The sequence below is a fragment of the Halichoeres trimaculatus genome, unplaced genomic scaffold, assembly GCF_033239565.1.
Source record: "Halichoeres trimaculatus isolate MK-OKI-2021-1 unplaced genomic scaffold, fHalTri1.1 fHalTri1_scaffold_15, whole genome shotgun sequence".
In the NCBI taxonomy this organism is placed as follows: domain Eukaryota; kingdom Metazoa; phylum Chordata; class Actinopteri; order Labriformes; family Labridae; genus Halichoeres; species Halichoeres trimaculatus.
Window position 1 is genome coordinate 25,485,551 of NW_027437193.1, and position 12,995 is coordinate 25,498,545.

The 12,995-nt window shown below is 40.3% G+C and overlaps 1 protein-coding gene across 1 annotated transcript; it reads left to right on the forward strand.

The window, feature by feature from the left end:
* Positions 1 to 2,077: 2,077 nt before the first annotated feature.
* LOC141804217 (Y+L amino acid transporter 2) lies at positions 2,078 to 12,100 on the forward strand. The gene is made up of 9 exons (XM_074688543.1): positions 2,078 to 2,582; positions 5,061 to 5,186; positions 5,278 to 5,422; positions 5,655 to 5,778; positions 6,891 to 6,994; positions 7,085 to 7,181; positions 7,292 to 7,441; positions 9,205 to 9,388; positions 11,207 to 12,100. Exons 1-9 carry the CDS (start codon positions 2,084 to 2,086, stop codon positions 11,302 to 11,304), a joined length of 1,527 nt encoding a protein of 508 aa, XP_074544644.1. The 5' UTR covers positions 2,078 to 2,083; the 3' UTR covers positions 11,305 to 12,100.
* The last annotated feature ends 895 nt before the right edge of the window (positions 12,101 to 12,995 follow it).

A 12,995-nucleotide genomic window follows, 5' to 3' on the forward strand; every position in this document is an offset into this window, starting at 1 on the left:
AACAAGTAGAATAGAATAGAATAGAATAGAATAGAATAGAATAGAATAGAATAGAATAGAATAGAATAGAAAATAGAAATAGAAAATACTTTATTTATCCCCGAGGGGAAATTCAGCAAACAAAAGTAAGAAAGTGTATGGAAAGTGCAAAAAGGTCCACAAGAAAATAGATGACGACAGCCCGTCCACCACTCTCCAGCCCAGCCAGTCTCCACCTCCACAGGGTCCAGGACTGAGCCTCCCCAGCAGTCTGTTCAGTCTCTAGTCAGCGCCTAGCAAGGAATGAGAATAGAATATAAGTTTATTGTCATTGTAACAAGTACAATGAAATTGAAGTCATAGCAGCAATCAAGAAAACAAAAGTAAGAAAGTGTATAGAAAGTGCAAAAAGGTCCATTATTGTCCAGTTCAGCCAGCCTCCACCTCCACAGGGTCCAGGACTGAGCTTCTTCAGCAGTCTGTTCAGTCTCTGTCTCCTGGATCCTGTCTGCTCACAGCAGGTGAAGCTCTTCCAATGTGACGTTGGTGTCTGATGTTAGCTCTGTTAGCCATGTCTGTGAATAGCATGATGCTACTCTGCCTTCTGGCATTCCTGCTGTTGCTGGGTTAGCATGGCTAGCTCGTCCATCTTATTGGAGATAGATCTTACGTTCCCAATAACGATGGATGGAAGGACAGGTCCATGTCGTCACTTCTTAGCTCACACCTGAGAACCAGCATGTTGTCCTCACCTCCTTCTCCTCACCTTGTGGGGAAACATCAGGCCTTGCACCAGTTAGCATTGACATGCTACAGGCTGCTAACAGCTGATTTCACATGTAAACAATGCAGCCATGGTAACATGTAGGATCTCCAGACAAACACAGGAGAAAAAGTAGTAAAAATATCACTGAAGACACAAAAAGTTTGGTGTCCATGACCAACAAATGAGCCATACAAAGTAATGATCCACTCCAAATACAAAGATTACGAAAAAGAGACTAAAAAAATTAAAAGAAACGGACATAGAAGAGAGAGTTAGTGCAAAAGGCACCCATAGCCAACAGGGCGGTGCCTAGCAACAGAACTATTGTACACAGAATTATCTTTAAGAAATCACAAAACAACTTGAGAAATTTCAACATTATTCCAAAGAAACATACAACAGCACACCGGAAACGCAAATGTAGAAAAAGGTTAGGTCGTGCAGCCCATGAGTGGGTGCAAGCAAAAATTAGAAAAACACCACAAAGACACACACACACAAAAAAAAAAAAAAAGCACTGGAAAGAAAACAGTCACACAGAAAAAGTAAAACAAAAACAAAGACGAAACAACCACATAACCACATACAACAGCAAACAGCTAATGAATAAGAAGCAGCAACAATATTAAAAGTCATATTCCACATGGAGAAAACTAAAAGACAATTTTTAAAATAAAACTCATAAAAGAAGAAGAAATGATCAAAACCTTAATAAAACATTTTTCTAATTTGTCATGTATTGTTGGATTGATATTACACAATCATCTGACTGTAACCTGAATGTTGACCCAGCAGCAGCCTGACTCCCTCTTCTCTTCAGCTGAGAGCTCTCCGGGGGCAGGAGGTCTCCTGCTCTCTGAAAATAGCACAGGAGGGGAACACGAGAGTGTGCTTCGCCTGGTGCTGGAAAAACACCCACAGTGGATGTGTTGGGCTGCCAGGATTGCAACATCGACCGAGCTGTTACTGCCTCTCGCAGGTGGTCTCACCAATGTGTCCGTACCTGGCTGAGAGGAGCACAGTGACCTGAGGACGGCTCTACGCGCTCAGGGGAACAAAAACACCTGCTGAGTACAGAGTAAGCTCACTTTGCTACTTCTTCCCCTTCAGTACATTGTGTTCCTGTTTGCATTATGAGGAGTTGATTAAGTGTAACTGTTGTGTCATGCATGTGTTTGACCACATGCTTGCCTTATCTGTTGACCTTTATCAGACGCCTAAAGAAAACTGTAGAGGAGAAAGTCATGTCATACATATATTTAATGCCTGGATTTTATTTTTGGTGTTGGTATACTCTCCTTCTTCTACTATTCCCACAGCAACATTGTTTGGCAGAAGATGGGGGCCATGTCTCAGACGATATGCCCGAGATCTCAGGCTCCATCTGCTGAGGACCTGAAGGCCACGAACATTGTTAAAGAAGAGAAAATGCAAATGAAGAGGGAAATCTCCCTCATCAATGGAGTCTGCCTCATCGTTGGAAACATGATTGGCTCTGGGATCTTCGTCTCACCCAAAGGCGTGCTGATGTACAGCGGCTCTTACGGGCTGTCTTTGCTGGTTTGGGCCTTTGGAGGAATCTTCTCTGTGTTTGGGGCTCTGTGCTACGCAGAGCTCGGCACCTCCATCACCAAGTCTGGAGCCAGCTATGCCTACATCCTCGAGGCATTTGGAGGCCTCTTGGCTTTTGTGCGTCTGTGGACGTCCATCTTACTGATCGAGCCAGCCAGCCAGGCGGTGATTTCACTGACCTTTGCCAACTACCTGGTGGAGGCTTTCTATCCCACCTGTGAGCCGCCATACGACTCTATAAGGCTAATAGCTGCAGCCTGCCTCTGTAAGTTTCACTTTCTTTGTCTGATATGTGTGAGACACTGTAGGTTTTAAATATGTGTGAAAAAGTCAGATGAGATAGATTCAGGTCACTGCCATTTTTCCACTCTTTTGCCTCTTTTAGACTGAACAAGGTTTTTCCTTTTTTCTTTCTTTTTTTTTTTTCCTTTTTTGCTTTAGATATAAAGGCTGTAAAAACATTTTAAACAATCAAAGTTTGGGTTTCTATACTCATCATAAAAAAGTGTTATGTTCTAAATTTCATAGGATCACCTTCAAATAAGATTTCCTGTTTTTTAACAACATAAACAGAGCTGTTGTTTTTACAGTGCAGGTTCTTTAATTGAAGTAAAGTCAGACAGATTTGGGAAACTGTGGCTCAGTGGTGGAGGGGATCATTAATGGCTAGATCCCATCTCCCAAAGTTCCATGCGATTATCTGAATACATCAATGTAGTGAGCAGTGTAAAATCACCTCATAAGACCATTTACCATTTGCCAAGTTGACTGTGTTGTAAGCACTGGGTGTTGAACTGTCATGTAACTACAGTAGACAAACTAAATAGTGGCCTTTTGTTTTTTTTTGATATATTTTGGCAGCTCTACACTTTGACTGCAACTGAAAATAAATAAATAAATAAATAAATAAATAAATAAATAAATAAATAAATAGATACATAAATAAAAAATAATAATAATTAATTAATTAATTTAAATAAATAAATACAAAAATACATGAATAAATAAATAAATAAATAGACCAAAAACAAAACAGAAAAATATGGTACAAAATTTATTTTCCAGATGCCACTAAAGTCATAACATTCTTCATTTTGAATACATATTTGTAAGGCTGAAAAAAATATCAAATTACTCAAAAAAAAAAAAATTCTGTTTGAAAAATCAATTTAGGAGAATTATGTAGATCAAACAGTTGATTAACACTGACTCTATAGTACACTGTGCCCTGCTCATGGAATTCACCATAAAACAACTGTTGGTTATGATCTATGGCACTGGGATTACACCGCTTCAATGTGCTTCCTGTCTCCGCCCAGTTGCTGCTGATTGTGTGCTTTCTTTTCCGTCAACTAAATCTGGTTTAAACAAGAGGCAAGCTCAGATTTAGAAATATGAAGCCCAGGTGATTTTAACAAGTGTCCACTTGAGGCTGGCAGGAGAAAAAATGGAAGCCACAAATTTTAACAAAATGAAAAAAGTGTCCAGCCTGGTTAAAAAAACAGCTTGGGTCTAAATAGCTAATTTCACTTTCCGTACACAATAGTTTAATCACTTACCCTACCCTAACTCAGTAGTTTAGAAGATATCAAGCTGACAGATCTGGCAACCTGTTGCTGTTAGTGAGGAGGCTCCAAGACTCCAAGACTCTTGGTGGTTTTGTGTTTTTATAGCCTCATCACATTTTGAGCTATCCGTCAGTCCTCAAAGCAACCTAGTTACCTTGTTTTTAAGTATGTCTGGCATCAGCTAAAGTTAGACCCACCAGTCCTTTAAAATAACTTTGTATGTTTACAGCCTGGCTTTGTGCTGAGGAGAGTGCTGTGAGCAGACATGGTATTCAGGTTAGAGATCACAGTGATTCATAAACTGCTGAATGTGTGTCCCTGAGCCCTCAGACTGACTGTGGCTCAGTGTGATTTACACTGCCAGGCCAAAAAAAAAAAGAAAAGGCACACACTCTGATATTTCGTTGGACCCCCTTTGATTGACGCATTCGCTGTGGCATTGTCTCAGTAAGCTTCTGCAATGTCACAAGATTTATTTCCATCCAGTGTTGCATTAACTTTTTACCTAGATCTCGCATTGATGATGGTAGAGTCTGACCACTGCACAAAGCCTTCTCCAGCACATCCCAAAGATTCTCAATGGGGTTAAGGTCTGGACTCTATGGGCTCCAATCCATGTGTGAAAATGAAGCCTAATGCTCCCTGAACCACTCTTTCACAATCTGAGCCTGATGAATCCTGGCATTGTCATCTTGGAATATGGCCGTGCCAACAGGAAAGAGAAACTTCACTGATGGATTAACCTGGTCATTCACTATATTCAGGTAGTCAGCTGACCTCATTCTTTGAGCACAGACTGTCGCTGAACCTAGACCTGACCAACTGCAGCAACCCCAGATCATAGCACTGCCCCCACAGGTTTGGACAGTAGGCGCTAGGCATGATGGGAGATCACTTCATCTGCCTCTTTTCTTACCCTGATGGCCCATCACTCTGGAGCAGGGTCAATCTGGACTCATCAGACCACCTGACCTTCTTCCATTGCTCATGAGTCCAATCTTTATGCTCCCTAGCAAATTGAAGTCCTTTTTGGTGGCGACATTTTTTTTGGCAGGGCAGTGTTTATACAACTGGTTGGTGGTCTGGGCTGAGTAAAACATCATTTTAAACCTAAGATTGTCATTTTTATCCCTGTTTCAGAACCCTTTGCCATCATTTCCCTTTGGTTTGTCTAGGTATGCTCATCTTCGTCAACTGTGCCTATGTGAAATGGGGCACCCTGGTGACGGACATTTTCACGTATGCCAAACTTCTGGCACTCATTCTCATCATCATCGTAGGAATACTGAAAGCATTCACAGGTAAGATTAAAACCAAAGTGTGAACACAACAGAGGAAAGATGAACTTAAACAAATAAACGACATGTATGACTGTAAGTAGTCTTTGTTTAGGCGAGTCAAAGACCTTCGAGAGTCCTTTTGAAGGCTCCTCTAAAGATCCCGGTGCCATTGCTCTGGCTCTTTACTCCGCTCTGTTCTCCTACTCTGGCTGGGATACGCTCAACTTTGTGACGGAGGAGATTCAGAACCCAGAGAGGTAAAACACACACACACACACACACACACACACACACACACACACACACACACACACACACACACACACACACACACACACACACACACACACACACACTTAATAAAAATAAGGCTAATATTGTTCTCTGCATAGAATTTAAGTGAACTATAATTTATCATCACTTTAATCTCCTGTAATCTGTTCACAGCCAGTTTTCAGTGACTCAGCATCTTCTCCTTTGTTGTTGTAGAAATCTTCCTCTGGCCATCGCCATCTCCATGCCCATAGTGACCATCATCTACCTGCTGACTAACGTAGCTTACTATGTTGTTCTGGACATACCATCACTACTGGCTAGTGACGCAGTTGCTGTGGTAAGACTCACACTGTTACATGCGCTATAAAAAGGGAGTCTTCAATCAATCATTTTTTTAATCAATCCAACTCAAAAAATTTTTTGTTAAGGTTTCCAGTGAATTTTTGTTGATAATATCAACTTTAAATCTTGCGTTGCTACAACTAAAAATAAAGAAAATCGTTGGACCAACCTAAATAAGTTCTTTGAAATGAAATTAACAAGTTCAATTAACACAACCTAATTGGTCAAATAAACTAAATATTTTAATTTTTCTCGAATCAACATGTTGCATCAATCCAACTTAAAGTTTTAAATTGTTTCAACTCAATAATCTGGAGAAACCAAAAGGAAAAACCGTGGGTGAGGAGGGAACGCTGTGGATATACCCTGCTGCACATTAAGCTACCACGTGGGGACAGTGTGTCTGTGCTCTATGGCATGGACCAGCTGGCTGTCTGTGGTACATGGTGCTGGCTGGTTGTCTGTGCTCTACAGCATAGGCTGCTTGGTTGTGCCCTGTGGCATTGGCTGCCTGGCTGTGCTCCACGGCAGTGAGGGCTCCAATTACAATACTCTCTTATTATTGGTAATTTCAATATAACTAAAGACAAAACCCAGTTTGTCATCTTTAATCATAATTTTAGCCCATCATCAGCCCTCATGTATCAACATATAAAACATTAAACACGCTTGAAGGTACACGGTCCATGCCAGGTGGAGCACAGAAAGCCTGTGTCCTTGGCAGGTTGACATCTTAATGTACAGCAGGGTCTAATATCCACAGCACAGTCATTTTTTTTAAGTTCATTTCACTTCAATCAATTGTGTTGATTGAACTTATCAACTTCATTTCAAATAACTTAATTTATTTAGATGTGACCAATCGAAGCAATAATTTAAGTTGGTCCAACAATTTTCTTTTTTCAGTGTGAGAGAGAAAATTTACCTTGTTTCTAATAATAGAGCTGCTTTATTTAGAAACAGTCAGAGGTTTCACACACTGACCTCAGGAGCTACTTTAGTCCTTCATGATGTCAGGGATGCAGACATCATGATGGACTAAAGGCTCCTCTTGAAATGATGTGATTTGATGTTTTAATGATAAACCATATTAATCTGACTCCACAGACCTTTGGAAACGCAGTCCTGGGACCTTTTAAGTGGATCATCCCTGTTTCAGTCGCCATGTCCTGCTATGGAGGACTGAACGCTTCCATCATTGCTGCCTCAAGGTGACCAGACGATAGGAAATCAAGACTGACTTTGGCGTCCGAAGTGAGGACAATGTTGCAAATCATTTTCCTCATTTGTCAATCATGCAGGTTGTTTTTTGTTGGAGCCAGGGAAGGTCACCTCCCTGATAGTCTGAGTCTGATTCACCTGGAGAGATACACACCCATACCTGCACTGCTGTTCAATGTGAGCACTGTGTATTTTACTCTGACAAACTACAAAAACTCATCAAACTTATTATCTACAGCTACATCTGTTCAGTCTGAGTTATGTGCCATCCTACTGTGGTCCTTCAGGGTCTGATGGGTCTGATCTTCCTGTGTGTGGAGGACGTGTTTCAGCTCATCAATTACTTCAGCTTCAGTTACTGGCTCTACGTGGGTCTGTCAGTGGCCGGCCTCATCTACCTGCGCGTGACTCAGCCAGACAGACACAGGCCTGTGAAGGTACTGCTTGTTCAAACTTCAAACTCCCACATAGTGGAGCGGCACTGACTGTTTGCAGAGTACTGTGTGTGAAGATTGAAGTTTACATCAATAATATGACTTCAGAATCTTACATCTTTAAAAGCTGCAATTAACTTAAAGGGGCTGTGAGGAGTTTGAAAGTGACCTTAAAAAGTCTCTCTTCTATTTACATGCCTAATCCACGCTTTAAAATGAGATTATTGGCACCAATTTTGCTGGATACATGTTATTTTAAATTGTTATTTCTTAGCTTCCAGATCTGGTTGAGCAGGACCGCATTGATTTAAAGCATGGCTAGGTCTCTATGACAACACCACACTGGCTAACCAAGTTTAGTAGAGAGAAGAGATGAAACACAGATTTCTGTGTTTTTCTCTGCTGAAAACTATTTCTGTGATTAATTTTGTAGTGATGGTGGAAACTGGAGCCAAACTGTCAGACAGAAAAAGGACAGAAGAGCAGAAGAAAGATAAACGGGAGAGTGATACAGCCTGAGCTAAAGGCTAATTATCCTTTAGCTCAGACTTTATCACTCTATAACACAGGGGCTAAACTGTTTGTGATAATGTTTGTTCCAACTCACAGTCAGCAGTTATTCTGCAGTGGTCTGTTCAAACTTGAGAGTCTATCAATAAAATGAAGAGTGAGGTTACGTTAGCTCTGATTGGTAGAAGACTAGTAGGACATAACCAGGATTCACTAATGTTCACATTACAGACATGTCTCAGAGCAGCGGTCCCCAAACTTTTTTGCAGTTTAAAGTCAGACAATATTTTCACGGACCGACTCTTCTTATGTCTCCTCACTGGCTCTTTTACCCTGACAAAAGAAACTTTCCAAAGATGTTGTTTTTTTGTCCATTTTGCTAGCTTGGGGGTTTGGTGTCAAGAATGAGTCATAGATGGGTAGGACAGGTAGTATCCAGTCATCTTTCAAAATAAAACACCCTTCAGAATCAGATGATAAATCAAACTGAAATAATGTAAGTTGGGTATTTTTCATGTGCCGTCTGGTACTAATTAACCCACCGACCGGTCTTAGAGCACAGGGCTAGCAGCTGCACTAAATATAAACGGCTACTAAACTATTTACAAAGTGACAGTTTTTACTTGTTGTCACGTTAGCCTACAGATACATCGGAGCACCGTGCTGCTGATGTTGCTAACATATAACTGGTTACTACAAAGTTCACTTGATGTCACTTTTCAAATCATAGCGCTACCTAACTGTACACGTAAATACCTTACCTCTGCGTGTTGTAGCCAGTGAAAAGTTGTCTTGAACAAAGAAAATGTGTTTTGATCCACTCTCCACTTAATTCCCGAAAAAACACACGCCTCGCTAAAAGTAATTTACGACAGTGTGCAGAGACTCTGGGCCAGTAGGTGGAGGGGGAGTGCAATTCAAACAGATCCTCCTCATAGCATCTTTCAAGTTATTGTGTAAAACAGTGTTACCCAACCCTGGTCCAGGAGGACCCCTGCTCTGCATGTTTTAGATACTACCCCACTCCAGCCCACCTGGTTCAAATGAATGGCTCGTTATCAGGCCCGAGCAGAGCTAGGCCAAGCAGACTAGTTCTTGAAAACCCCACTATTTAAGATGATGAGAGAAGGTAGAGCACATATTGTGTCTCATGAGATGCTCTGCTGTGAGTTTGCACTGTGGTTTGAGATATTGGACAAGATGCTCTAACAGAAATAATCACACACTATCCCCCTTTTCTCTTTGTCTCTCCACAGCTGACATTGTTCTTTCCCTTCGTCTACTGTCTGTGCAGCCTGTTCTTAGTCATCGTCCCTCTGTACGGAGACACCATTAACTCTCTCATTGGGATCGGCATCGCGCTCTCTGGACTGCCAGTGTATTACGTAGCCATCTACCTGCCTGAGGAGAGGAGGCCCAGATTCATTAGCAAGTTAAATGGTAAGTTTTACATTCAGAGCTATGGAGGCCAGGATTTGATATTGTATCAATCATTTTCTTTACTGATGTCTGTGTTGATTTATCTATTTATTTTTATACAAGACTAGGATAATTTGACTTATAGAAATCAAAGAATACTTCTTGTTTTTAATCAGAGTTTTGGATGAAGGGCCGATTCCAACTCTCACTCGTTCCCTTCATTTTACCCCTTCAACTACTCCTTGGCCCCCTTTCCTAAAGGGCTAAGGGAGAGGGTTGAAAACACATCTCTTGAAGGCTAGACGCCCCTCGATTCTTGCAACATCATCATCATCACCTCTAGTCACTGGCTGGTTGTGTCGTAGGCAGAGCGACTGTCTATTCTCTTCCCAACCCATTTTTACAAACTGATGATAAACCGATTTCAGATTTAGGTGAAAAATTCACAACAAATGGACTTCACTATGTTGTAAAGTATTACATGAGTAATGAAACAGCTAAGCTATGAAAAGCTAACTTTAAGCTAAAGTTACAGTATTCAGTTGCTATATTATGTAGCTTCTGAATAATGTTATGTTTTCTTATCACTGCTCATGTAGCTAATGCAGCTCCTAAATGCAGTTTAGCCTTCTAATTATTCATTGAATGCAGTTCATTGTAGTGAAGTCTGTTTGCTGTGAATTTGTCACTTTGGTCAGACATCGGTGTAGCTATTATCAGCTGTAGCTGTTGCTATCGCTAACGCTAGCGGCGCTAAGTAGATCATTATGATAAGCTATTTCAAAATACTACCAACAGTTCAAAACATGGCTCATATTTATATGGAGTAGCAAAGGATTGGATTTCTTATAAAAAATATTTTTAAAAATGTATTAAAAAATATGGGAAATTTGAAAATAAAGGCAAGCATGGCTGCTCCAGACTTTCATATAGAAAAAGGACCTGAAATTCATGGTTTTTATTTGCTTTTTAGTTTTGAGAACAATACATTGTTCCATCAATGTGTGAAAATATTACTACTCCTACTAATAATAATCACATTTTATTTGTAATGCACTTTTTATTTTCAAGAAATCTCAAGGTCGTACCAGCACATGGTAAAAAGGTGAAGTGTAAAAACATGAGGAATTCAAAAGAGTACCTTAAGTTAGTTAAAAGAGTTTTGAAAGAGGAAGGTTTTTAAGTGTTTCTTGAAGGCTTCCATGGTCTATGGGGTCCTGATGGTGGCTGGGCAGGAAGTTCCACTAACGTGATGCAGCAGCACAGATCTCCCACGGAGGGTGTATTCAGGGTTGGGGTTTTGCTTCGTGAGGGGTTCTTTGAGGTTGAATACAGTGGAGCTACCCAGGACAGTGCAGAGTACTGGGGTGAAGTGTTTGTGTTTTCTGACTGAGTAGGATCCTGGACACTTTATTCTGGACTAGTTGAAGCTTGTGGAGACCGTTGTAGGAAGTCCCATTGAAGAGGGCATTGCAGTAGACCAGTCTGAATGAAAGCTTTAGCTAGGTTAAGACCAAAAAAAAGGATCTAAATGTGTTTCAAAAGCTGAATTGTGTTTCAATGATCAGCAACTAAAATCAAAAAAGGTTTCCTGCTTGTACCTGTTTCTCACTAATTGGCTTTCACATCATGTAGGTGAATCAAAGCAGGGCTGTGATTGGCTAATTTATTTTTATAAAATTATCATACTTTCTCAGTTTTCATCATCATCTCCTTTTGTTCATTCTTTTTTAAGAGGACTCTTTCACTACCTTGCTATGTGTTAATTTATAAAATGTGTAAAAACAGTGATTTCAGCAAACACATTTACTAATCTTGGATTTTCTCACTTTCCTGCAGTGTGGTGCACCAGATTCACCCAGAAGCTGTTGTACTGCTGCCTGACTGAATTTGACACCGAATCTGAGGCAGAAGCAGTAAACAGTAAAAGTCAGTGAGCCTGTGACAAACACCGTTCCTCCTGGAGGCCCCGTGCTCTCTGGGCACAGAAAAACAAGCCTCACATGGACACAGCTGAGAGGATCTCAAATTACTCCAGAGGAAAGAAGAAAAAAAACTACAGTTGGTGAACTGCTGCTTTATTGCTTAGGAAAGTAATTTACTTTTCTACAGAGATTTTTGAATATCTTCTGTGAGGATTTGATAAATAATCTGTTCACTACAACAGAATATGATTGACTTTCTGACTTTGGTGATTATCATTTGTCTAAAAAGACATTTGATGATTATTATGTGGCTGTAGGACTATGAAGTTACAGCTTTCAAAATGCAGATGTGATAAATCCACTTATTTTCCATTTTGAATGTTTGATATAACCACTTGAAGTGTTTTCTAGTTTCGCTGCTAAGTTGAAGATCAACTTGACTCTTTGACCACCTTTATAATGATAATTTATATCACAGACACAGACCTTTTAATGTTTCTGATTTGAGTGGGTTACCTCATAGTTCAAATCTAAATCATCAGGTCACTCATTTGCCTTGATGTGGTTGTTTCATCATCATGTGCTAAAGAGAGCAGTACTCATTTCTAGTGTTAAGACACGCTGTCTGAAACAGCAGACTCAGGACTGCTGCATTAAGGATACCAAATTTTTCTGTTGAAGCTCTTTTGAGGAGTTTTTGATTATACTGTGGTGCCCCCTTGTGGACAACCCCAGTGCCTCACATCTCTTTTCTGATCCTGCTTTGTTCATGTTCATGTGTAAGTATTGTTCCCGAATGAAAGAAAACCTGCTGTCTCCAAAGACTAAAGTGTTTGGTCGGAGGAACTATCACTCCTGGTGTTTCTTTGGAGATGATGAGATACAAAGAAAAAGGTTTTATCTCACAATTCTCAATTCAACTCACTCGACCCAAAGAGGAGAACAAAGTTCATATCTTTAATGATGATTTTTTTTTTCATCTGGCAAACTTTTATTTTACATATTTAGTTTTTTTCTACTTTGTTTTCTTTGAGTGTGTTTTAATAAAATTTGTATGATTCTTAATGCATGCTTTGATTTTATTTTTCATCTTTGCCACTTCCAGTTTTGCAAAAACTGATCTTTAAAGAGAATTTATCTGAAATGCAGAATAAGTCTGTTCTGGGTACTCCCTGCCTTTCCACATGCCAAAGTGGAGCAGCTCCCCTCTCTGTCATGTGCATATATGACAAGCCAAGGCGGGGAGAGCAGCAGCAAAGACTCGTGGGTACAGAACAAATCAGGCGCCCATGACGGTACATATGACACGGGTAAAATTAGACACAGCAGGAGAGGAGGAGCTTGGGTGGACATGGGTAGCAAAGCGGTTTGAAAGGGAAGAAGGAAGACCAAGCAGCTTTAAATTGAAATCCTTTTTTGATATAGGAGAAAAAGTAACAAACTGAACTGAACTTTTGGCCGTGCTTGACTGTAGCCTGCCTGAGCTGACACTGTGTGGAGGTTTTTACTGTCCTGTTTCTCAGGTAGAGCCCTAAGAAAATTGAACTATATCTACAACTCTCTAAGTTACTATTTTTTTAAAGTCTAATTCTTGTCAAGTTTAAACTGTGACAACTAAGCACATTTGAAACTCTGACACCAGCCATGCTGTCACAAACTGAAATAAAAGACGAGCTGTTCACATTTAGAAACACTCCTTCCAG